Raw genomic sequence first — 24,940 nt, 5'->3', positions numbered from 1 at the left:
ATTGAAAATCAAGTAAAAGGGGATATACAAGCAGATTTCTGTCATCATTTACTCAGACTCCAAACTCGGATGAATTTATTTCTTCTTTGGGACACAAAGGAGTTTGAGCAGAATATTCTCACAATCCTTCCACTCAGTGAAAGAGGATCAGGATGAGTGTCATTAAGAAAGCCTCCTGCAGTCGCTTCATACAGAGCTCGTCTCATGGACGAATGCTTTCCAAAGACTGCGTGTCTTTCTGGAGACTGACAGCATCCGACCCGATTTACCCCCTTTGAAAGAAGTCACATTCATATTCAAGTTCATCTTCTTTAATAAACGGCTCTTTGTCTGTTGAAAGCATGTGATGCATAAATGAATCTTATCTGAGGAGCTGCATGAACTGTGAGATTCATTTGACAGATGATGGGTTTTTTTTTTAAGGGGACTGTATTTTTTATTAGCTTTGAATAAAATAAGATTTATGAATTAATTAAAATATAATCACCTTTCAAAAATAAAATTACTCAAAATAAAATATTTTATACTTGTTTGTATTGCTAAAAGGTATTTTAGGGGATGTTTTATTTAATTTTGTATTATTTTATTTTTAAAAGGTAATTATATTTAAGGGGATTTACATTTATTTCATTATTTTTTCATATGTTCTTCTATTGTTTTATAATCGCTTAATATTTTATTTTGTGTTATTTTATTATTAAAAGGTAAAAGTATTTAAGTCGATTTACTTTTTTCATTTATTTGTTATTTTATAATTTAATATTATATCTTATTTAACAATATAAGATAATCTAAAATTTAAAAAAGACTAATCTTCTTCGCATTAATTTTTTTTTTTTTTTTGGAATTGGTTATATTATGGATAAGTAATTATATCTATGGGGACTCTTTTTCATTATTGAATATTTCCTAAATATTTTATTTGATATTTTATTAAAAACTATTTAAGAGGATTAAAAAATGTTCATGAATTTATTAAAGCAAAATAATTAAAAAAAAGAATGGGAAAATAAATAATTAAAACCCTTAAATATTACCTTTAAAAAATAAAATAAAAGGGAAGACATATTTACGTAAAATTCTGTCATTGATTTAATTACACTGGAGCAGAGCGTCTGGTGTCAGACAGTGATTACTGAATATTTTCTTAATATTTTATATCTTCTTCATAGAAAATTATGGAACTATAAACTAATAAATTCTGAAAAATTTTGAATCCAATTTTTGAATTTTTGAAAAAAAAAACCACTTTAAAATTTATGTGGAAAAAATAAAACCCCCTTAAATATAATTACCTTTCCAAAATAGAAGGGTAGAAATATATTGAAGTCTAATTGTGTGATCATTTATTCTCAGTGGAGCCGAGCGTCTGGTGTCAGACGGTGATTACTGATGTGCTGATGTCACCGGTCCGTGTTGAGAGTGAAGCTGTAGCTGTCAATCATCCAGAGCCTGCAGGAAATCAGCCACAGACTCCATCACGTAATCAGGAGCGCAGTCCTTCTGCTGCGGCTCCTGGCTGTCTCTGTACACGAGCGCCTCCTCCAGCGTGGAGACCCCGGTCAGCGTGAGCACCGTGGTCAGGCCACAGTTACTGCCGAACAGAACGTCTGTCTCCAGCCGGTCTCCGATCATCAGCGAGCGCGCCGGGTCCACATCGAACTGACTGGCGATGCAGTCGAACATGAAGCGGCTGGGCTTCCCGATGACCGTGGCCTTCCTGCTGCTGGCCGTCTCCAGAGCGGCCGTGAGGCTGCCGGACCCTGCGTCACATTCACACACACGTCATTCACACGTGCATCAGAGAATGACCCCACAGTGCGTTTGACAGGGAGCTCATCACAACAAACATCACAGCTACAGCTACCGCAAACCCCTGAGAGACTTCAGATCAAATCAAAGCTCTTGAAAACAGGTCCATATCACAGTAAAATCAAAAGATATGTAACCTATTTTTAGGTTTAAGCACTTCCTGACCAATACATTTCCCTGTTTTTTTTTTTTTTTTTAGTTTTTCTAGTAGACTGTTATGATGCTAGAACAGATTTATGTTTCCAGGACTGTGGGAACCAAATATTTTGCATCTTATTTACATTGTGTATTTTTGTATTAGTGTAATAAAAAAAAAAAAAAAAATATATATATATATATATATATATATATATATATATATATATATATATATATATATATATATATATATATATATATATATATATATATATATATATATATTTTACAGCTTTGAGAGTTTTGGTGAAGACTGTTTAATTGCCATGAAGATGATTTAAGAATGCAAAAATTGTAAAAGTCCTTTATTTTCTTATTGTTATATATATATATATATATATATCCCTGATTTTAATAGACAGAATGCATAAAAATATTATATCATGAACATTTTATGTATTTATTTATACTAAAAGCAGTGATCGTTTTGGTGGAGAAAGTGTTGAAATACCATTAATATAACTGTCAGAATGCAGAAAGTTGTAATTGGTGTATTTTTTCTTTCCTAAAAAATAAATAAAAAATAAAACGATTGATATTTGTAAGGTTTTTTGCTTTAAGAAATTATATGCATAGTGTACTGTAATGCACATTTAGACCCAAAACTGTCATTTTAAAATAGGTCTTTAATTTAAGCTGCTAATGATAGAACGGATGTTATACTTCAAATAGCTTTTTTCATTTCTGTAAGATTTTCCAGGGCTTGATTAAAATGATCTGCATTTGCACAATGATACCCCAAACTCTCACTTGGGATTAAACCCCGTGGCATTACAACAAATCTTTTTTCCCCCACTTTTGGTTTTGAGGTGAAGTGTGACCCGGACTCGTTTCACGATATGCAAACAATCTGCTTGTGATTTCAATAAGAAGATGCATTTTCATGATGCTGAGTGGGAGTCAGCAGCCCTGACTCACCCGGGGTGACCCTGCCTCCTCTCAGCGGGTGCCAGGGGTCCGGGTCAGTGGCCAGGAACAGACACTCGGGGCTCCTCAGGTAGCAGCAGGCTTTAGCGAGCTTCATGAAGGTGAAGTTCTCGTCGTATCCCACCAGCACCGCCTTCACATCCGGGTCCAGCGGGCAGGTGTAGATGCTGGCGCCCGGCTCCGCGTCCTCCTCCTCCGCCACCGGCACACCGGCGTCCCGCAGCTCCTTCATCACTCCACCGCAGCCGATCACGTACACCTTCCCCTGCACCCGCGCCACGTCGCGCAGGTAAGCGGCGGAGCAGTACGCCGAGCTGAAGATCTCCTCCTCCGCGACGTCTGTGAAACCGAGGCGGCTGAACTTCTGCACGTAGTTCTCCCGCGGCCTGGTGCAGTTGTTGGTGACGAAAAACACGCGTTTGCCGCGCTGCTTCAGGAGACTGACCACCTCCGGAGCTCCGGTAACGGCTGTTTCTCCGTTCCAGATGACGCCGTCGCAGTCGAACAGCACGTTGTGTTTAGCGTCCAGCAGGTCCCGGATCTGAGCGCCGCGGAGCGTTACACAGCCCCTGCCGCCACCCGCCGCGCCTGCCATCCTGCTGGCTTGAGATCCTATGATGGAAAACGACGAACTGCGTCTGTTGTATTCAAACACGCTGAGGTAACGTTAGATAACGGTTAACGGAACGAACGGAGAACCGAACCCGACGCAGTGGAGCGGCTCACCAGCGCGTCCATCTCTGAGGCGAGAACAGACGAGATCCAATCACGTTTTAGGATCTTGAAATGGACACGCCTACTTCTCCGTGTCCTCCAATCAGAAAGCGAGCAGATGTGGATGATTAATATGAAAGGAGGTGGGGCTTAGAAGCATAGAGGTGATCTTTTATTGGCCAGGTGCGATGGGTCTAATTAATAATGTTTGCATTATAATCTATATAAATATGTACATTGGTAATAAAACATATTTTAAAAATAGTATAAAAAATAATTTATTTCTTTAAAATGTATTTATAATATTATCCTCCTGAAGATTTTGTGTGTTCAAGATACAAATGGAGAAAAACATATAATATATATATATATATATATATATAATATATATATATATATATATATATATATGTCCTTTGTAGAGGATGCCAGGAGTAAGTTATTAAAAAATAAAATAATTATCCGTTAAACGGCATGTATAGACAAAAACAATGATTTTTTTTTTTTTCTATTCAGTCAGTTTTTAGGTTTCAGGCTATTTTTAGCCTAACTTTGTACAAATTGATGATTCTCAGTTGTTTCATGAAAGATATAACAGAATGATTTAATATACTATTGAACTTTAGGCAATCTGTGCATAAAATCTCCATAAATTTGTAAAAAATGTATCTATACACTGCATCTAATTTGCATATTAATGTGTTTTTAGGGCAAAGAAAATTAGTGTAATATGGGAGTAATAACTTGGCAACATTTTCTTTCTGAAATGTTTATTTAGGACAAACAATTTGAAAGTTAATCATATTTAAATGATAATTACAAAACATTATCATATTCCCCTGAGAGTGCTAAATTTGATCATTCTGTCAATATGAGTCATATTTAAAATCCAAGAAGAGGAAATGTTTATAATGATCTCTGAAAAGTCCTGAATATACTCGGGACATCCAGACTTCAATCTGTGGCATGTATATAGAAATTTTCTAAAATATATTGTCCTCTAAACAGGACTAAAGTTTATGCCTGGGTTATATAGGATATATAATACTATATATTTGTTAATAATTAATTCTTTCTAAAACGATAGGAATTGGAGTTTGACCTCTCTGGCTAGTTGTAGTACTAGTTAGATAAGATAACAGCGCTCCACTGAGCACTGAATGACAAAGAGACAATAATGTTAAATTCTAAAGCATGTCAAAATTACTATTATTTGTTAATATTATTATTAAGATTTCATATAGTAATACAATTTCCTCCAGCAAAGCACTGCACCTTTCTCATGTCGCACTGGTCTCCCAGACGCAAGGTGGCGGTAATGTAGAATAGCGTCTTGTTCACGTTTAGAGAATCGGTTTTAAAAAAAAATTACGTCATATGTCATACATTTAACGTCATATTTTTGCACTGAACAAACAAATAGTTACATACCACTGTTCATCACCATATTTCCGAATACATTAGACAGAATATGAAAAGTTTTGTCGCTAAGACTCGAGTGATTCAATCGAATCGGTTCGACCGAACATGAATCTCATTCGCGAATCACTAGTGAAGGAAGGTAAGCTGTTTGACCGCCGATGCAGCTCTGATGTAAACGAATAATATGATTAAAGCTCTTTATAAAGCGTTTGAGGTCAGGTGGAAATCCTACAGGCACAGATTTGTCCCCTGGATAGCGTTAAATCTGCAGAAAAATGAGAGGTAAAGTTCAGTTAGTGCTCTGTCAGGCACAGCCATGCTCAGATTTACTGAGTTCAGTGTGTTTGTTTTCTCAGAACTCTTCGTCAGGTGAAGAATCGATCGCAAGATAAGTTAGTCGAAGATGAGGAAGTGTTCAGATCTCTCGTGTGTTTATTCACTGAACTCCTGAAAAACGATCTGAAGAATCAAAGCGAGCTGCTCCGGTTCCTCCCTCAGGCGAACCGCGACAAGTACACTAACGTTCGGAATGAAACACGCGATGCTCCCTCTGCAGTGATGTTGAACGCTCTGGGCTTCCGGATCGAGCGGAAGCGCAGCTCTCTGCATTTGGCGGGAACTGGCGTCTTTGTTACGCGGGGAAGCGCGCCGAAAGGAAGTATTGTAGCTATGTATCCAGGTGTAACACCTCACTCATCTTATATAAATAATAATTTAATAAACAACAACACTTATTTTAACAATACTAACATTATATTTTATAACTATTATTAATAGTTATATTATTATATTTAATTATATATATTTATATTTAATATAAATATATACAGTTTACTTTCTTTTGTTACTCGTTTTATGTTTATGTTCGAAATAAAGCATTCATTCATTCATTAAAAAAAGAATATTTAAATATTATTTAATGCATTTTCAATTATGACAATAACAAATATAATTTATCCATATAAAATATTATTAAACCTATTTTTATATCATGATAATTATAATTAAAGAAACAACTACTAATGCTTTATTTACGTAGAAGTATTAATAATATATTTTAATATTATTCATATTATTACTGAAACACTATTTCTGACAAATAGTGCATTTCTTTAGTAGATGCATAGTATTTATACTATTTATAATTATTTATGATTAATATTAAGATAATACTTATTAATAAACAATAATATTTAATAATAATAATAATATGACAATAATAATGTTATTATTGTTAAGTTTTAATAGATAATTTTATTAAATAATATATTCATAGTATTATTTTTCTATCACATTATTAATAATAATAATACTACATTGGGTATAGAAAACAATTACCCTTCTTTAAAATAATCACAGTTTGTTGCTTTGCAGCCTGAAATAAAGATGGACACAGTTTTTCTTTATTAAAGAATCATTTATTTAATATTTAATAAATATATATATTTCAGGCAGCAAAGCAACAAAATGTAATTATTTTAAATGTGCTGATTATTTTCAGTACCCACTGTATAGTAAAATAATAATTAATAAATTATATATTTCTTATTAAATATTAATAACTAATTTTTATTATTAATTAGTATTAGATGTAATAATAATATTATATAATATTAAAATAAAATATTTTATTTTTAAATTGGTGATAAATCATAAATGTTTTAGTAGTGCTTACTACACAATGTCTCTTTTCACATAATTATTAAGAACTGTGTATTTGCATATCATGCATTTTCATACTATTAAAGGTTCGGTAATAGCACAGTGCTCAGTTGTTGATATCTGAATGTATTTTACTCTTTTAATTGATTTCTGTCTGTCATAAATATTAATGTTGGTTTATACTCTTGTCTGTCTTTATCATTATAAGAATGCTGTTGTGATGTTCTCCTTTTGCAGGAACCATCTATCAGGCGGATGAGCCCATCTTCTTCCAGTCGATCAGAAATCCCTTTGTGTTTCGATGCATCGATGGTGTTTTGATTGATGGGAACGACAGAGCGCTCTCGAAGACTGTGTACCGGTGAGCTGCATTCACAGCGCATTATGAGTGCACCACATAGACACAAATCAAACGTCTTGACTGATGAACAGCTCGTGTAGCGGACGGGACAGACTCGGCCCCTTGTGTCTGAGCGACTGCTCCTGGCTGACCTCTGACCCCGTGAACCCTCTCGCCGTGGGACAGTATGTCAACAACTGCTCTAACGGTCAGTCAGTCCGGTTGGACGAGTCTCACCCCTCCACAGTTCTTAAGGAGCACATCTTTGAGAATAAAGTGGCTTGTCATCCACAGAAAAAGCTGCGAACGTCTGCTATCAGGAGTATGACGTGCCTGAAGGGTTTCCTCTCGAGCTCCGTCAGTTCCTGCCCAATGTAAACTACAGAGCTGACACTCAAAGGCAAGATGAGAGACTTCATATGCTGTTATTACTATTAGGATATTATTATTATTGACATTTGCTTACCTTTCTGTTTCTATTTCAGACCTTTGCGCTGTGTGGTTCTTGTGTCACTGAGAGAGATTAACTGTGGTGAAGAGCTCTTCTCCAACTACTACACAATTGTGCATTGAATCATTTTATATATATATATATATATATATATATATATATATATAAAAAGTTGATACATTTGTATTATAAATATAAACCTTGTGAAAAAAAGAAAATTGTGTTGGTTTCCAGCCTAAGGAATTAAGGAACTATTAAAAGGAATAGTTCACCAAAAAAATAATAAGACTTATTTTGGGCTGAAGCAACAGTTTGAGGTTTAAAAAAAAAAAAAAAAATAATAAAAAAAATAAAAAGCCTTAATGATGGATTTGTTTCTTCTGGTTCTTCACCAGTCATTAACTGATGGACTGGAGTGCTGTGGATTATTGTGATGTTTTTATCAGCTGTTTGGACTCTCATTCTGACGGCACCCATTCACTGTAGAGCATCCATTGGTGAGACACTGATGCAATGCTACATTTCTCCACAGCAAATTTTCATTTTTGGGTGAAGTAGTAGTTATGAAATAGTTCTGCTTTGAAAACTAGTTTTCCTGAGATGTTCATTTACGACTATTTAAAAATGAAAATGTTGTTACTCTTGCCATAAAATCAACTTTTGATAGATGTTTGTGAAAAAACATTAAGTAGAGGAAGTTAAACCTAAACTCTTTTTTCCTTCGATTACATAATTAAACGGACATACACTACAGAAATTAAAAAATCAATAATCGTTACTGCAAATAAAGATCCAGAGGCGTCAAATTCGATCAAGTTTTTGGATGAACTCATCAACACTGTTATAATATCTCCAGAACTTTATTTCTGGAATGGTTCGCCAGTTAGGTACAACATAAAATACAAAATAAAAACCAACAAAACAAGAACAGATTCTATGTACAAACATTTAGAATGATAAAATGTCCTTTTCCAATATTAATCGACGTTTGATTGTCTATTCAACACTATAATTTTAATCACATCAAATTTTGTTGAAAACAACTTTAACTAGTAACTTCCCCGCCTCCGAAAAGCATGAAAGTGAATGAAAACCAATCGAATATGAAACAAAATAAAGCATACAACATTTCCAAAGATAAATGGAAGGTTTTCAAATGTACATTTTCTTTCCCTGGAAGCAGACAACCATTACATTACAATTTCAAATGTTAAGCTATTCATTTTTTAACACAAATTTTTGGACACAAATTACTGCACCAAGACATTTCCTAAAGCTCTTTTCCATTCTCGTAAGGGACAGGAGAAATTAATTGCACAACCTACAGGACTGCATTGGAGAATATTGTATTTAAATTGATCAATACACATCCTTCAAGTATGTCAAGTCCAAAAATATAAATATGGAGGATTCGGTCCACAGGTACGAGGAAACTATCTTAGACACAGCGTGAACCGTCCAAAAGAGAGAGATCGCCTTCCTGAAAACCCTCCCAAGTTCTGAATGAAGGTTAAGGCAATACTGCAAACCGGGCTTCTGCCTTAACCAAGAGACATTCGAGTTCAGTAAATCCCTAAGATGTGATAATACTGTACATTCAGCTAGCGCCGTGACTTCCTGTGAAGACAACGACGGCTCTTCGTCTCCAGCGGACGCTAAATACAACACCCACTTGCAGTCGAGTGAATAAATAAATAAATAACTCTCTTCTTAAGCAACTCTCTTATGAGGAAAAGCATCAAACGAACGGTTAAAGTAAGTCGAGAAGGCATTCTTGTGGCACACGCAGACTCAAAAGCAAGTCTGTTAGCAGAGGAAGAAAAAAAATGGAAGGTATGTGGTATCTACATATTTACAAATTATTGCCATACGAGAGCGTGTTAAATAAAACAAGCAAACAAGGTCCGAAATGATCCGTTTCATCTGTAAGCAATTCTTGATGCATAGATAAACGTCGGGTCAGTGCTTGCAGGCTTTCATCGAGGACTTGGAACGCAAACGAACACAAACGATGACGACGAGGAGTCATTTACAACGTTGCATAATTAAGTTACTGAAGGGAGCAGACGGGTAAAACTGCGGGTTTGGGTTCGGTTCCCATGATGAGAAATCCCTGCAAAAAAGGTTTTTCAATAAATAGTGATCTCTAAATATCAAAACAGATTGAAAAACAAAAAAAAATGCATGTGCCAGTATTTCAAAACCACTTTGGGAAACCAAAGATTTTGACTGTAATGCAGTCCAATGGTCTTCATTGCAATAAATATGCAAAACGCCGACTGCTAAAGCAAGAGAAACACTAATAAATATGCGCAGAAGTAGATCAATTACACACACTAATACCTTTACTGTATTTAGGGCCTATTCCACTTTCAATTGTTCGTAGGTTTGTTTTTGCAGTCATTTCGAAATAGCAGAAAACCTCCCAAGGCTGAACTTTCCATGGTGCAAAAAAACCCAAATTAAGAAGTGGTCCTAAACGCCATCCAGACGAAGGCTGAGCTGTAAACACTTGATGGGAAACACAGAGAGGCCGAGCTCATGTCGTCAAGATGATGGCTTAGAAAACCCCCTTGCTGTCGGCCGACGTACGCCAGTTCATGTTTTCCACAGTATTCGGACGCACACACGCTTATGACACTTCCAAAAATTCAAGACTGGAAAATAAATGGCTGTATTAGCTCTTGAGAAATCAAGATTTAGGTCTGTACAATTAGACATCACTGATGTCATAGTAAAAAAAAAAAAAAAAGATCAATCTGTACATATATACACATATATGTATATATAATCAGGAAACTGAAGGAATATATTGGATTGCATGAAGCACGAAGTGTTACTCCGACTGCAGCGCCGTGTGCTGATGTAGTGTGTGTGCTCCCATGTAGCTGCCCGCCTCGCTGAAGTCACTGACCGAAACTGCCATTTTGGCACTTGTGATGTGGTGCGTGCGGCCCTCGAAATCCACGCTCATGTTCCTGCTGTCGTTTAAGAACGGCTCCGACAGGCCCATCTTCATCCGCTTGGCCGGGGGGCGTTCGCAGTCCTCGCCGCACACACTGATCTGCCCGAGCTCCGAGTGGTAGAAGCCCGTCTCCATCAGGTTGAGGCAGTCTCCGTCTCTGTTGCTGGAGTAGTTGAGCGGCTCTTCGTGGCTCAGGGGACCGCGGTGAAGCCCGTCCAGCGAGGAGAAGCTGTAGGAGTCCAGACAGCTGACGTCTGCGGGGTTACACACCGATGCCACTGTGCTGGTCAACGCTGGAGGAAGAGGAAGAGGTTAGACGCGTCTGCTCATGACCAAGGCTACACTTGTTAGATCAAAAATACAGAAACTAATTTTAAATATTGCAACTTAAATAATTCATTTGAAACCAAAATCTTGTGAAATGTAGTTGCTGTCACTTTTGATCAGTTTAATGCATGCTTGCTTAAAAATTATCCTTCAGAAAAAAAAACACCTTATTAACCCTAAATAATGTAACTAAATTAGTGTTGGGCGATATGGTAATTTTTCAAATCGTCATATCGTCAACCTGTGAGATCGACGATACACAATATTATCGTGCATGAGTGGAGCAAGAGAGAGACTCTTTGTTCTTGCCATAGCAGAACCATTTGTACTTTCAAACATACTGATAAACTAACGTTACATCAGCTTGTTCATATATAGTCGGACACAACGGTCATATCGCGCATCCTGTGACAAATCTGCCGCATATGTGCACAGAAGTTAGTCTAAATGTTCTGCAAAATCAGTCGACGCTGAATATCGAAAGTAGATTTCTTTTAAAGTCCAACAGTTTAACACTAATACTGGACATAATCGAACACGTTAAATATAAAAGTATTCAAAACAGGTGAGTTCATATATTTGGAGTAAAGTTGAATTGAACTAATGTATCAGTCATACAACATAACTGTTGCATTAAACTCCGTTAGTGAGGTAACGTTTAATATATTGCACACGTATAGGCTGTTCAGATTACTTGTTTAAGTGTAATAAAATATGATGTACGTCTGTTTGTGGATGGAGACTTTGTAACAGCCAAAACTCTGTATTTTGCATGCATCACATTATAGTGCAGTGTGCATGAATATAATAATGCGGCAGAGCGAACTTATCCACAGTGGTTCTTCTAACATAGTCCTTCTACATCATCACCACTAGAGATGTTCCGATACAGTTTTTCTCTTCCCGATACCGATACCTGGGCTCAGGGTATCGGCCGATACCGAGTACTGATCCGATACCTGGGTGTGTATGTGTATATACAGCTGTATATACTACTAGCCCTGTGTAAATTGCTAGAATTATTTTATGGTGTGCTTCAGACTGATCCCTTAATAAAACATGAACAAATACATGGTGAACTACTGTATTCATTACAGTATTTTTATTATCTGACATGAATTTGACAGTATTTATTTTCTTAAGCGAAAAATAACTTCAATTGCAGCCAAAAATCTAACACCGCAAACTAAAAAAGGTATTTTAGTTTTACAATATAACTGTATAAAAAAAACTGCAAAAAATAAAACTAGGAGAATAAAAAATTCTGATTAAAGAGATTAATCAGATAATCTCTTTACAAGAAGTAAAAAACAAGCAACCATCTAGGAATAATTATTATTATTAATCGGGACGTATTATTATTACTACATAGAGACATAGCTACATCTACTGTAGGCTACAACACAACTTTACTTATGTCAAACCAAACATTTATTTTAATGGGCTGCCATGAAGATCTTTGAGTGTCTGTGTTTATGATATGACAGTTTTCTCAAAAGAAACGGTAAATTCTCATGAAGTGACGGTTTATGCGTCCGTGTCCTCATATAGTGACACACGGCAGAGACTACAAAACAGCGAGCCCCCGCGCATCTGCGCCCGTCACCCACAGAGATGTAGAATTTGCAGGAGTAATATTTAAATAGTATTTTGCAGTTCAATATTCACAGACACTAGTATACATATTCGGCTACTGTCTGGAGCCCTGCGCTTTGACTTACACGGAAGCGACTGAATGCAGCTGTGGGTACCGAATATACTCGGGAGTCGGTAACTACCGGTACTACAGAGACATACTGCTAACAACTGATCTATAATATAGAAGGGGCTTCACTGTCTTTTGGCAGTTTAGAACGCGATGAGCGATCCAGTCATATATAGATCAGTGCTGTTAACGCGTCTTAATTTCTTCTTCGTTGCTCTAAACGGGATGCTTGTGGCAACACAGCACAACTTCCTGTGTTTGCAATGCATTCTGAGCAGCGAAGAAGAACCGTGCAGCGGTTAGGCAAAGCTAACGGTCATAACTAGATCTTGTTTAAGAAAATGGTATCGGATCGGTATATGGGTTCATGTACTCGCCGATGCCAGAATTTGTTGTGGTATCGGAGATATTTCCGATACTAGTATCGGAATCGGAACAACTCTAATCACCACATAGTGAGGGTTATAAGTGATCAGTCTTTAAGAGAAGGACTACGTGAGAACCACTATATGTTCTCTCTGCCGCCTTTCTTATTTATTTGTAACGCCAAGAAAGAGTTAATCTCATGTTTGAGAAGAACGTGTTGGCATGTAGCAGCCATTAAATGTGTGGGACACCAACTCCTCGTTTTCTATCTCTTTCATTTCATGGATTTAACGAGTTATTCGACTCATAGCATTACAGCTTCATGGACTACAAGCTCTAATCCTCCTGTGCGGTGTGTGTTTGTGTGAAATGCGGTGCTGAAGTGAAATAGCTGGGCAGTTTGATAGTTGAATTATAATAGGCCGCCTAATAAAAAAAGTTATTATTATAATCTAATACATTAATGGGAGAATGAGCCTAATATCGTCTTGATTATCAACAGAGAAATCTGCTTCTGACTATTGTCGATACACGGTACTATCGTCTATCGGCACAACCCTAAACTAAATCACTTATATTAACTACACTTATAAATTTTTTACAAATAAAAAGTAATTTATTTTGATTAAATATAAAAAAAGGTAACTAAATCACTTATATTAAATACATATAATTAAAAAAATTTTTTTAAATAAATTATATAATTTATTTTGATTAAATAAAAAGTAATATATAATAATATATAAATTAATATGAACTGATTCCACTTTTTTCGTCAGATATTGTTAGCAGGGCTCCAGACCAAAAAAAACCATCAGGCTCCTATAAGAAACAAAATAAAGGCGCTACTTAATTTTTTTTAAGTGCCATAGAATAAAGGCATTATATTCATATTTTTTCTTGGTTTAAAACACCTTTACATTTCAAATCATATTTTTGTGTTTTTATCTCCCCTCCTTTTACAACATCAGCCTTCTAATCAATCTAGATGATGTCCTGGGAACTTAAGTCCTTTCCAACTTGAGAACTATATTCAGTCACAAAAAATTGTTTAATGCACCGATATCGCAAACCATAAATACTTCAGCATCACTTGGCCACTGAGTGTAGGTTAGGCTCCTCATCAAAGCATCATAAATGCTGTCATGCTTTAACAAACACAGCATATAGACTATAGATCCTGATAACAAGAAGCCTTATTAGTATAAATTATAAACGAGAACTGTTAATCTCCACACAGCTGACAGCTTTACCTGTTGTAGTTTGTTCAAGTTCTGCACGAAATAGACACTGCTTTTCTGCACTTGTACTTCACACGCCTCCGTCATTTTCTCTCTCTCTCTTTCTCTCGTGCTGCACAGCTGGAGCTGCTTTCAGCAAGAGTGCAGTCAACGCTGCTGTTCGGCACAGATGAGGACCGTTTCAAAGCCTTTTTTCCCCCACTAAAACTTTGACGCGCATCGTCTTAGTTTATTACGTCAGCATAACAAAAGATGTGATCGCAAAACAAGCAGGGAAAAAGGCGTTAAGTCATAACATGTAGATTTATAAAAATATATATCACTTACAAATTAATATTTCTGGTCACAAATGCGATTGTTTTAGTCGCAGTCTGGAGCCCTGGTTAGGTCCTCTGTGCATGAATGTATTTTATTTTTTTCCCCCAATATTTATTCAATAATAATAAATGGAAGGAAAAAAAAAAAGATTTGCCCAGCCACTGACATGACATAAATATCAGGAAATTTTGGCAGAAAGTCTAGCTCAGCCAATGGCCGATAAATTAGTCTCACTTACTTTTTGTATTTTATTTACTGAACACTGATATTTTATATTGCTGCTGTAGTGTAAGCCACTAAAGGCAGTTCTTACAGTGACTTCCCTAAAGTTTAAAGTGTTTATTAACACTTCTTACACTAAAAATGACTAACACAATGGCTTATTGCTTTACACATTAATAGAAAGCTGTTATCAGAGCATTAAAACAAAAATGTGTCCCTGGAGCATAAAAGCAGTCTCAACTCTCTGGGGTATATTTGTAGCAATAGTCAAAAATACATTGTATGGGTTAGGATTATAGATTTTTCTTTAATGCCTAAAATCATTAGGATATTAAATAAAGATCATGTTCTATGAAGATTCAATTTCCTACCGTAAATATACCAAAACTTAATTTTTGATTAGTAATATGCATTGCTAAGAACTTTTGAATTTTCTTAATATTTAGTTTGTTGTTTTTTGCATCCTCACAGATTCCAGGTTTTCAAATACCGTATTTTTCGGACTATAAGTCGCATCTGATTATAAGTAACATTAGTCAAAAAATACGTCATGATGAGGGAAAAAACATATATAAGTCGCATTTATTTAGAACCAAGAGAAAACATTACCGTCTCCAGCCACGAGAGGGCGCTCTATGCTTTCAGTGTAGACTACAGGAGAACTGAGCAACATAGATCGCCCTCTGGTGGCTGGAGACGGTAATGTTTTCTGTTAGTTCATTTCTCTCGGTTCATGTCAAATTAATTTTGATAAGTCGCACCTGACTATAAGTCGCAGGACCAGCCAAACTATGAAAAAAAGTGCGACTTATGGCCAGGAAAATACGGTAGTTATAATTCGGCCAAATGTTGTCCGATCCTTATAAACCATACATCAATGGAAAGATATTTATCAGCTTTCAGATGATGCATACATCTCAATTTTGAAAAATTGACCTTTTTGACTGGTTTTGTGCTCCAGGGTCACAAATGAGGTAAAAGCATGCCTGAAAAGGTTTAGTAATGTACCCGAGAGGTCACTGGCTGTGATGGAGTTGAGCAGGTTGAGCTGTTGCTCGGTTGGAGGCTCGATCCTGCCGCTGCCGCTGGAACACACAGACGCAGATCCATCCACCAAACCCTCGGCTTCATCCACCAACCGGTCCATCAGATCCCTGCAGAGGGCATGAGGAGAGGAAATCAGCATTCAGAGCTCCAGAGAACTGGATTAGACTCACTTATAAAACTCCTATCGCTCTGCATCAGGTTCACACTGAACATTTTAACATTACGAAACTCACGTGACGCCAGGATAACTGCTGAACTTCTTCTTCCCGAACCGGTTTTGCTGGACGAAAAAGTCGAATCGCTCGGACTTCTTCCACATGTAGTAAAACGCAACACATTCTGCCACCGTTCGTGTGTTGACCTTTAAAGAAAAAAAAAAAAAAAGTTACATGCAACTTAATCATGCATTATTGGTTCAAAACGATGCAAAACAAAGTTTCTGCATGCATAAAATAATTTAAATGAAAATCCAGCATGACATTATTTTTTTTAAAACCGATCACATCCCAATGAATAACAAAGAGCGATATTATGAAGATTCTTAAGTTTCACTTAGAAAAGCATGCATCCAATGTTAATGGAATTTCATGTTGTAATCAACAAGAGTGACATCTGATTTAAGCAAACTCGGACTCAAAACTGCATTTAAATATCTAACATTAAAAGACACCGTCTTACTTTGTGCTTCTGAATGAGGTGGAAGTTTTTCTCGTACAACAGAAGACCCTGTTCAAAATTTCGGCATTCTTCTTCAGACCACGGGAGCATCTCGTCTAAATAATAACATTTATATTAGTTTACTACTCAACACTTAGTACAATAACAAAACAACGGCGATATTTCCACTCACCTTTTGAAGATTTGTCTCTGCTGCGATATCGTTCAAGAGCTTCGTGGACGTTGTAGTTACACTTCAAAAGCTCATATAAGGCCTGGAGATAAATAACAGGTTAGTTAACCCTATAAAAGCTTACTTTAAATTTCCTAAGCCCTTGAAATCATCCACATGATCAGAACTGGGATTTCTGATCATTTACATCTCATCATACTTCAGGGTTTCTGCAGGAATCATCAAATCTAACTGAATGTTTTTTTTAAATGCCATGCATGACCCATTCATATCACACACACACACACACACACACACACACTAGCGATCAAAGTTTCTTCCGCTCACCACGGCTGTAGTAATATTAATGTTGAGCGACATTATTTCATTTTAAAATTTATTTTCTATTTGAATATTATACCAAATTTATTTCGGTGATGCACAGCTGTATTTTCAGCATCATTCCTCCAGTCTTCAGTGTCACATGATCTTCAGAAATCATTCTGATATGCTGATTTACTGTTCTGTGATTATTAATTATTGTTGACGCTAAATTATTTAATAATGGTTCTTATTATCATAAATTAGGGCTGGAGGATTTGTAAAAAAAAAAAAAATAATCTAGATTTTTCCAGAATGTTTTACCGATTCTAGATTTTTTTTTTTACGATTTTTAACGTCAACTTGAAAATGTAACTACAATATCATTCAAGTAAATTTTTCTTTACTAACCGTTCTTTCACAGTTTTCTTTATTTCCAGTTAATCACATGAGGTCGGATCGTACTTCTCTCTTTACGGTTATCACCGGCATATTTGTCAGAGTTGGCACATATTTTTCTGCCTCATATTTTTGTGGAAACCTATTTTTTTCAGGATTCACTGATGAATTTGCTTGCAGACGATCACTATGCAAAACCTTTGCTTGCTTGATGACAGAAAGCTGTATCTGTCTTTTATAAATCTGATAAAGCGGAAGACTTATGATGTGATACTCAAGAGTAACATGGGATTGGTGTGTTCTGTCCCCTTTAAACAAAATCAGGCCATTATTTTCAGGCTTTACAGGGTTAAGAGTTACAACAGTGCTGAAGTGTCTAGAATCTATTTAGTGGACATAATTAACAGCCTCTCAAGTGTAACGAATGTGTTTGGTTTGTGTAAAACTTCACCTGCTCGTTGTCTTTGACCAGAGAACATTTGCCATCTCCATCCATCTTTCCGTCCACACGCAGAGCGTCCTGCAAGAAGCTTTTGACCTTTGACTCGGGCAACATTTCCGGCTGCCAAAGCAGCTGATCTTCCTCTGCGTACACTGAAAAACACAGAGAACATTTTCAAACACGCTGCATTAAAAGATGTTGAAGTGTTTTATTTGAGTGCCATCAGGTGTCAACCAATGATTGCGCACTAAATATTCTGTTTCACTAAGAAATGCATGCATGCAATATGTCAAAAGGCATTCAATGTTGTATTTTAAAACATGATGGAACAATATTCACTTACTTTAAATGTGAAAGACTCACCTTTTTCGTGGTCATTATAACAGGTGAGCGCAGGAATCTCTGCCTGATATTCAGATCCCACCATGATCTCCTGTGAAAAATTAATAAAATATACACAGACATTAAAACGTCATAAAAATTTGTCTGACACACATAAGTGATAAGGCCATCCTTAAAATATTTTGGTTTGCATTAAAAAAAAAAAAAAGGGTCGGTAGGTAGGTCTGTTTTTTTTTTTGTTTTAATGTAAAAAAAAAGAAAAAAAATGAAATTTTGGTTATCACGGTATGAATTTCAACAAATTAGCATATCGTGACGTCACTGACTGGGTCTTCAACCCATGCCTTCGGGCGCATAATTGCAAACCTAATTTTGATGCAGGCTATATATTCCACCAACAAATGTAAATCTTTATCAAAAACATGTTTATTGCATGAATTTCAGGAGAGAAGAGAAAAAAATTAGGTACTGTTTTACTTGCATCCACCGCTACGTGTCAATGCAACCTACAAATGAGAGACCGTTTACTTTGCTTTCTTGGGCTGTCACTTTGGTGAAAAAAAATCCTGTTTGATTTGAGTAACAAGTGTTCATTGAATCGATTGTAAAATCAATTTTGCATGTCTAAATACGTTTTATATGGCAAATAACACCAAATATAGGTAAAACCACGGACAACAGGCAGGACGAATTTAAAGATTCAATATATTGGTAAAGACCAATATTTCTGATGATTTTTTGGTGTGAAGTTACGTGCACAATGACGAACAGGAGTGCAACATTCTCGAAAAACAATAAGCAGAGTGGACTGCCATAATGCAAAACATTTACTGCAGGCTTCAACATGGCTGTTTACGATTAGAAATGTCAAAAAAAAAAAATAATAATAATAATAATGCACATTAGTAGGTGATTCTAGCCCGAAACTGTATCTGTATGCATGAGAAAAAAAAAAAAAAAAAAAAAATGGACGCGCTCTGAGAGAAATTTGTTAAAACAATTCCTATTTTCGCTTTCGAAACTTGTGTTGGTTGGTCCAATCGATTCGTGCAATAGATTTTCGAACATAGTGACAGTCGACACAGTCACGGTTTTAGACTAGACGGGAGAAGGGCTGGGAAAAGATCTGGGCTCAGTTTTTCCAGAACTTCGTCCCGAGTTAAAGCGGTGTAGAGCTGTTTCAATGCATTTTTTAGATGTATTATAGTGCCCTAATCATAATATTATTTATATATTATTTAATTGCTTTTGTATTAGTTGTTTGAAGAGTAAAAAAAATTGGTCAGTCTAAACGCAAATCTACAACCGGAAAGTCAGTCGGACTAAAAGCAAAAAAATATATACAATTTGAGTCGGTCCTAAAGTGACAGGGTCGGTCAGGTTACGGCAAACAAGAACATTTTTAAGGATGCCCTAAGAAACAGCCCCTTTTGAACTCGAATTTTGAATATTACTGTGGAGAACAATTACAAAGTCAGTAAAAGTGATTTTCCTCACCTTGCGAGAGTCTTCAGGATTCAAACCTTCATCCTCTCCCTCAGATTCTTTGTCTCCATCATAAACCACATTTGCTAAAAAACAAACAACAAAAATGAGCTATAAAAAAATAAAATCTAATGGAAACTGAAGCATAAAGTCAAATGTACAGAAACAATGTGTACGAGCTTACAGCGAAGAGTTCTGGGGAAGAAATCGTTGGTTTCGTGTGACGTCACCGACGGTGTGAGGTCATCGGCAGAAGATTGTGTTTCTTCGTCGTCTCCAGAGAGCAGATCTTTAGCGATTTCCTCCTGTTTTACGAGAAAAGAGGACATGCAACAAGGTCAACGAACATGAATGGAAACTCACGGCTCGGATCAGATCACCGTTTTTGATTCACAGATCAGATCAGCAAAGGAAATGAAATCAATCAAACTTTGCTTTCCATTTATTATTTGAAGCCAAGTACTTCTTCTATACCTTAACAAAAACTACGATCAAAAGACAAGGTAACAGCCAATGAAAAAATAGAGCAGATATATAAATCACAAGGATAGATAAATAAGGAGACCAAAAGAACAATTAAAATGAGGTCAGTAGCATTCAGATACAGAAATGCGTTGTTGTTTGTAATGACAGAAGCAGGTATTTATAGACTGCTGTACCTTTAAGACCTGATGCACAGATCGAATATAAATGATGCACATCTGATTTCTTTCTCAGCTGTTTTTCTTCACTTAAGACATAACCGACTTCGCTTACCAGAATCATTGTCGAGACGGGTATTTTGTCAGTTTTATGTGCATGTGTCTGTGCAAACGCAAGGAAATGCGAAAGAGGATTCAGTTCGATGTTCGTGCGCCGTCTGAAACGTGCCTCTCTGCGTGTTTGCTTGAGTATTGAAATCTCGTTCTCTTTTGCCTCTTCTTGAGCTGGAATGGTTTAAAATCACTTGAGTGCGAAACACATACAAATTATAAACTTTCACTCTATTATTGTTCATTTGTGCAATTAATCTGCAGATTAAATGCGTGCCGGACTGTGTAGCCGGGTCCGTACGGATCAATTACGATCCATTCAATCCCCAATGAACAGCACAAAATGTATATATACACAAACAAAACTTCTCAACAGTTTGGAATAATCATAGTTTTTAAATTGTTTTTGAAAGAATATACTGCTTTGCTGCTCCAGAAACATGTCTGATTATTATCCACGCTCAAAACAGTTGTGCTGCTCCATATTTTTGTGGAAGCTGTGATACATCACCATTCAAACGTTTGGGGTAAGTACCATTTTTTTTTATTAAACACTTTTATTGAGCAAGGATGCATTAAATGTCAAAAGTGACCGTAAGGACATTCATAATGTTAATACAGATTTCTATTTTTCAAAAGCAGTCTTAAGTCTCTGGGGTATATTTGTAGCCAAAAGAGCCAAAAAAACCATTGTATAAGTCAAAAAAATTTTTTGCACCCTCAGATTCTAGATTTTAAAATAGTTGCATCTCTGTCAAACATTGTTCGATCCTAATAAACCACACATCAATGGAAATATATTTGTTCATCTTTCAGATGATGTATACACCTCAATTTCTAAAAATTTTACATTTGGTCTGGTTTTGTGGTCCATGGTCAATAATGAAGCAGCACAATTGTTTTTACAATACATTCCGTAAGAAAACTTATTTTATATAAGTAATAATTTACAATATTACTCTTTTTAACGTGTTTTTGATCAAATAGGTGCATCTCAATAAATTAGAATGTCATGGAAAAAAAATTTATTTCAGTAATTCAACTCAAATTGTGAAAAAAAGTAGTTTAAGTCTTTGGTTCTTTTTAATTGTGATGATCTTGGCTCACATTTAACAAAGACCCACCAATTTACGATCTCAACAAATAAGAATACTTCATGAGACCAATAAAAAAAAAAAAAAGTTTAGTGAATTTTTGTACTTCTGGAAAGCATGTTCATTTACTGTACATGTACTCAATCCTTGGTAAGGGCTCCTTTTGCTTTAATTATTGCCTCAATTCGGCGTGGCATGGAGGAGATCAGTTTGTGGCTCTGCTGAGGTGGTCTGGAAGCCCAGGTTTCTTTGACAGTGGCCTTCGGCTCATCTGCATTGTTTGGTCTCTTGTTTCTCATCTTCCTCTTGACAATAGCTCATAGATTCTCTCTGGGGTTCAGGTCTGGTGAGTTTACTGGCCAGTCAAGCACACAAACATCATGGTCATTTAACCAACTTTGGTGCTTTTGGCAGTGTGGGCAGGTGCCAATAAAATAAAATCAGCATCTTCAAAAAGCTGGTCAGCAGAAGGAAGCATGAAGTGCTCCAAGATTTCTTGTTAAACAGTTGCAGTGACATTGGTTTTCAAAAAACACAATGGACCAACACCAGCAGATGACATTGCAGCCCAAATCATCACAGACTGTGGAAACTTAACACTGGGCTTCAAGCAACTTGGGCTATGAGCTTCTCCACCTTCCCCCAGACTGGGCAACAGTTCAGTTCTTCTTCTCCTTAGCCCAGGTAAGACGCCTCTGACGTTGTCTGTGGTTCAGTAAATTCTTGACACGGCTCTTGATGCCTTGACCCCAGACTCAGTCCATTCCTTGTGAAGTTCACTAAAATTTTTGAATCCAGTTTGCTTGACAATCATTATAAGGGTGCGATTCTCTCAGTTGGTTGTACATCTTTTTCTTCCACTCAACTTTCTGTTAACATGCTTGGATACAGCACTCTGTGAACAGCGAGCTTCCTTGTGAAGGGAGTCAATGATTGTCTTTTGGACAACTGTCAGATCAGCAGTCTTCCCCATGATTGTTTAGCCTGGTGAACCAAACTGAGAGATCGTTTTGAAGACTCAGGAAACCTTAACAGGTGTTTGAGTTGAGTAGCTGATTGGCATGTCATCATATTTTTTGTTTATAGTGAAATGGTGTGTTTTTGTTAAATGTGAGCCAAAATCATCACAATTAAAAGAACCAAAGACTTAAACTACTTCAGTCTGTGTGCACTGAATTTATTTAATACACGAGTTTCACAGTTTGAGTTGAATTACTGAAATGAACTTTTCCACAACATTCAACTTTATTGACATGCACCTGTATATACAGCCTTTGTGACTTCTTTAAAAACACTTCAAAATTCTAAATTGTTTCCAAGTTTGACTGGATAAAAACAAATCTTAAGATCCCGTAACTACTCCAGCGACTTACTTTATCTAACGTCATGTCGGGCAGCTCATCGGTCAGCTCTACAGACGAGCTGTCCACACTCGACCCTCCGGCAACACTGTCTCCGGCTTCATATCTGTACAACGCCAGCAGCTCTTCCAACGGCATGCTCCCCTCCTGTGGCACACAACTTTAATTCAACACTTAATCACTGCAAACAATTCGGAAAACTACACGAGCAATATATGGGTGATTAAATCAGTGCTGGAAAATATTAAACGATATTAATAACAATATCAGCCTAGTTTTTTAAATAAAAACCTTCTCCAGATCAGCGATTTCTGAGCTCCCACTTGACTCGTCCTCCCTCATCTCCTCTTCCTCTAACGTACGTTCATCATCAAATTCATGCACCAACATCTCTGCCGTCGGGTCAAAATCGTGATCTTCCGATGATAGAGAGCCAACTAAAAAGATAAAATCAAAACAAAATTGTATATGTATATATGTATGTAGGTTTATTATATTCATATAAATATATATAAATATGAAAATATAAATAAATATATATATATATATATATATATATATATATCATGCACATTTACATATATATTTATACACACACAAATATTTGTTTTTGATAATTTCATTATTTGTATTATACACACACACACATATATATACACATATATATATATATATATATATATACACACACACACACACACAAATGTTTAAGACTCAAACCAATTAACATTTGTCATTATCAAATATATAAAGAGAAATATTTACCTGGGCTTGTACTTCCCAAGGAAGCCTGAAATTACAAATGAAAAAAAAAAAAAATACATGTTAAGTTTTGGGAATCTACAAATTTATTAAACAGTACTGGTTCATTCCCTTAACCAAAACCTTACAATAGTAACCATCATTTCCACAGCTCCTACTGTTACTATTGCAAACTCAACAGTAATTATGGAATATATTTCAAAAGTTTTCAAAGTCTTTGTAATTTTCTTAACATTTCTGATTTGATGAGTGACAGCTGATAATATAACCGGAGTTTTTAGCTTACTTTTAAAAGTACTGTTGCCATAGTATAATAATAATAATAATAATATGCTTCCCCAGATGACAGACCAATGAAGATAAAATTAATGAAATTAATTAAAACTAACAAAACTGTCACCGAATATAAAAATGTTAATTAAAAAAAAGAGATTCATAAAAAAATAAGTGACTCTGAGTAACGTTTATAACGTATATAAATGATACATAGAATATACAGCGGTGGCAGTTTTCAGAGGGTCACTAACAAGCCAAATCAATTTGTATTATTTATTCAGAGGTTCAAACAATATACAGCCATGTGGTATTAGAAAATAATACATACATTTAATTTTAAAATAGGACAAAAAAAAATAAATAAACGGTTTGACGTCGTCACAGCATCAATCCGCTACTGCAGCAACGAAAAACAAAATCACCCTGACCACTTTTAGTCGATAAAAGTGGAATAACCGATAAGTTAAAATATGAGAAAAGCGTGAAAGAAAATATTTTAGCTGTTTTATGACTAAATTTAACCAACGCGCGCGCTCGACGCTCGCAGATCTTACGCAAAACACGGACGCTCGATGCTAAAAGAGGCCCCATCGACGCTTCAAACACTTGTTTTGACTGTAAAAACCGCTCATATCTCCACAAAACTGGCCTTTATTTAACGATAAGACATCATTACACGTAATCAGATACAGAAATCCCAAACTAATGTACTGTGGAAAGAGAAATGAACGACCAAAATATGACGCCTTCCTCCTATTTTCCAACTTACCTCCGCCATCTTGGTACCTTTCGACTACTGGCTTTACGACGGAGCCCGGATTGACATCGATAACCAATTGTGGGAGAGTATTTCAACAGGTTCGCTCTGATTGGCTGATGCGTTTGGAACGCACGGCGAGCGGAGCACGGGATTGGCTGCTGAGGGCGAACTGTATTCCAATAGGTTTTATTACCTGAGAATTAATTAGGATGTATTAAAAATACACCAAACTTATTATTCTTTTGAAAACATTCCGGGTTAACTGTGATAAATAACTTTTATTTAAAAAAGACATAGATTATGCAAATTAACAAATCTTCTTCAGTAAGCGCAATCATTTTAGGCTACCTGAATAAAAAAAAAGATCAATATTGTCTACTTTCAACAAAAAAATCTTTAG

At 36.1% G+C, this 24,940-nt stretch overlaps 3 protein-coding genes across 6 annotated transcripts in view; 1 reads left to right on the top strand and 2 right to left on the bottom strand.

The window, feature by feature from the left end:
* The window catches only part of pdxp (pyridoxal (pyridoxine, vitamin B6) phosphatase), a 4,982-nt gene extending 1,182 nt beyond the window's left edge, over positions 1-3,800 (bottom strand). The window contains exons 1-3 of one of the 2 annotated variants that reach the window (XR_008185415.1): positions 2,929-3,800; positions 1,296-1,763; positions 1-272 (exon numbers count right to left, since the gene is read on the bottom strand). The exon at positions 1-272 is cut by the window's left edge and continues 1,182 nt beyond it. Coding sequence is in view for 1 of the 2 variants with exons in the window: in XM_052607622.1 (XP_052463582.1) it covers positions 1,438-1,763; positions 2,929-3,532 (930 nt within the window). In the remaining variant the exon portion in view is untranslated. Of the gene's footprint in view, positions 1,764-2,928 lie in introns of both variants that reach the window. The other variant, XM_052607622.1, reaches the window with a different exon arrangement.
* A 1,225-nt stretch (positions 3,801-5,025) lies between these two features.
* Positions 5,026-7,869, top strand: setd9 (SET domain containing 9). Of its 2 annotated transcripts, none has more exons than XM_052608967.1 (6): positions 5,026-5,212; positions 5,430-5,752; positions 6,973-7,096; positions 7,168-7,283; positions 7,370-7,475; positions 7,561-7,869. In XM_052608967.1, exons 2-6 carry the CDS (start codon positions 5,632-5,634, stop codon positions 7,646-7,648), a joined length of 555 nt encoding a protein of 184 aa, XP_052464927.1. In that variant the 5' UTR covers positions 5,026-5,212; positions 5,430-5,631; the 3' UTR covers positions 7,649-7,869. The 2 variants fall into 2 exon arrangements, with proteins under 2 accessions (XP_052464927.1, XP_052464928.1); XM_052608968.1 differs by having other exon boundaries at positions 5,026-5,355; positions 7,561-7,863.
* A 498-nt stretch (positions 7,870-8,367) lies between these two features.
* On the bottom strand, positions 8,368-24,596 carry mier3a (mesoderm induction early response 1, family member 3 a). 2 transcript variants are annotated; one of them, XM_052607619.1, is made up of 13 exons: positions 24,550-24,596; positions 23,508-23,532; positions 23,034-23,179; positions 22,755-22,889; positions 19,720-19,840; positions 19,548-19,621; positions 18,072-18,141; positions 17,718-17,860; positions 16,568-16,649; positions 16,396-16,490; positions 15,951-16,078; positions 15,679-15,824; positions 8,368-10,784 (listed from the first exon to the last, which is right to left on the bottom strand). In XM_052607619.1, exons 1-13 carry the CDS (start codon positions 24,556-24,558, stop codon positions 10,363-10,365), a joined length of 1,596 nt encoding a protein of 531 aa, XP_052463579.1. In that variant the 5' UTR covers positions 24,559-24,596; the 3' UTR covers positions 8,368-10,362. The 2 variants fall into 2 exon arrangements, with proteins under 2 accessions (XP_052463579.1, XP_052463581.1); XM_052607621.1 differs by lacking the exons at positions 22,755-22,889; positions 23,034-23,179; positions 23,508-23,532; positions 24,550-24,596 and adding an exon at positions 20,292-20,434.
* Between the last annotated feature and the right edge of the window lie 344 nt (positions 24,597-24,940).

The sequence above is a fragment of the Carassius gibelio genome, chromosome A10 (assembly GCF_023724105.1).
Source record: "Carassius gibelio isolate Cgi1373 ecotype wild population from Czech Republic chromosome A10, carGib1.2-hapl.c, whole genome shotgun sequence".
Classification (NCBI taxonomy): domain Eukaryota; kingdom Metazoa; phylum Chordata; class Actinopteri; order Cypriniformes; family Cyprinidae; genus Carassius; species Carassius gibelio.
This window is presented reverse-complemented; position numbering and strand designations above follow the sequence as displayed.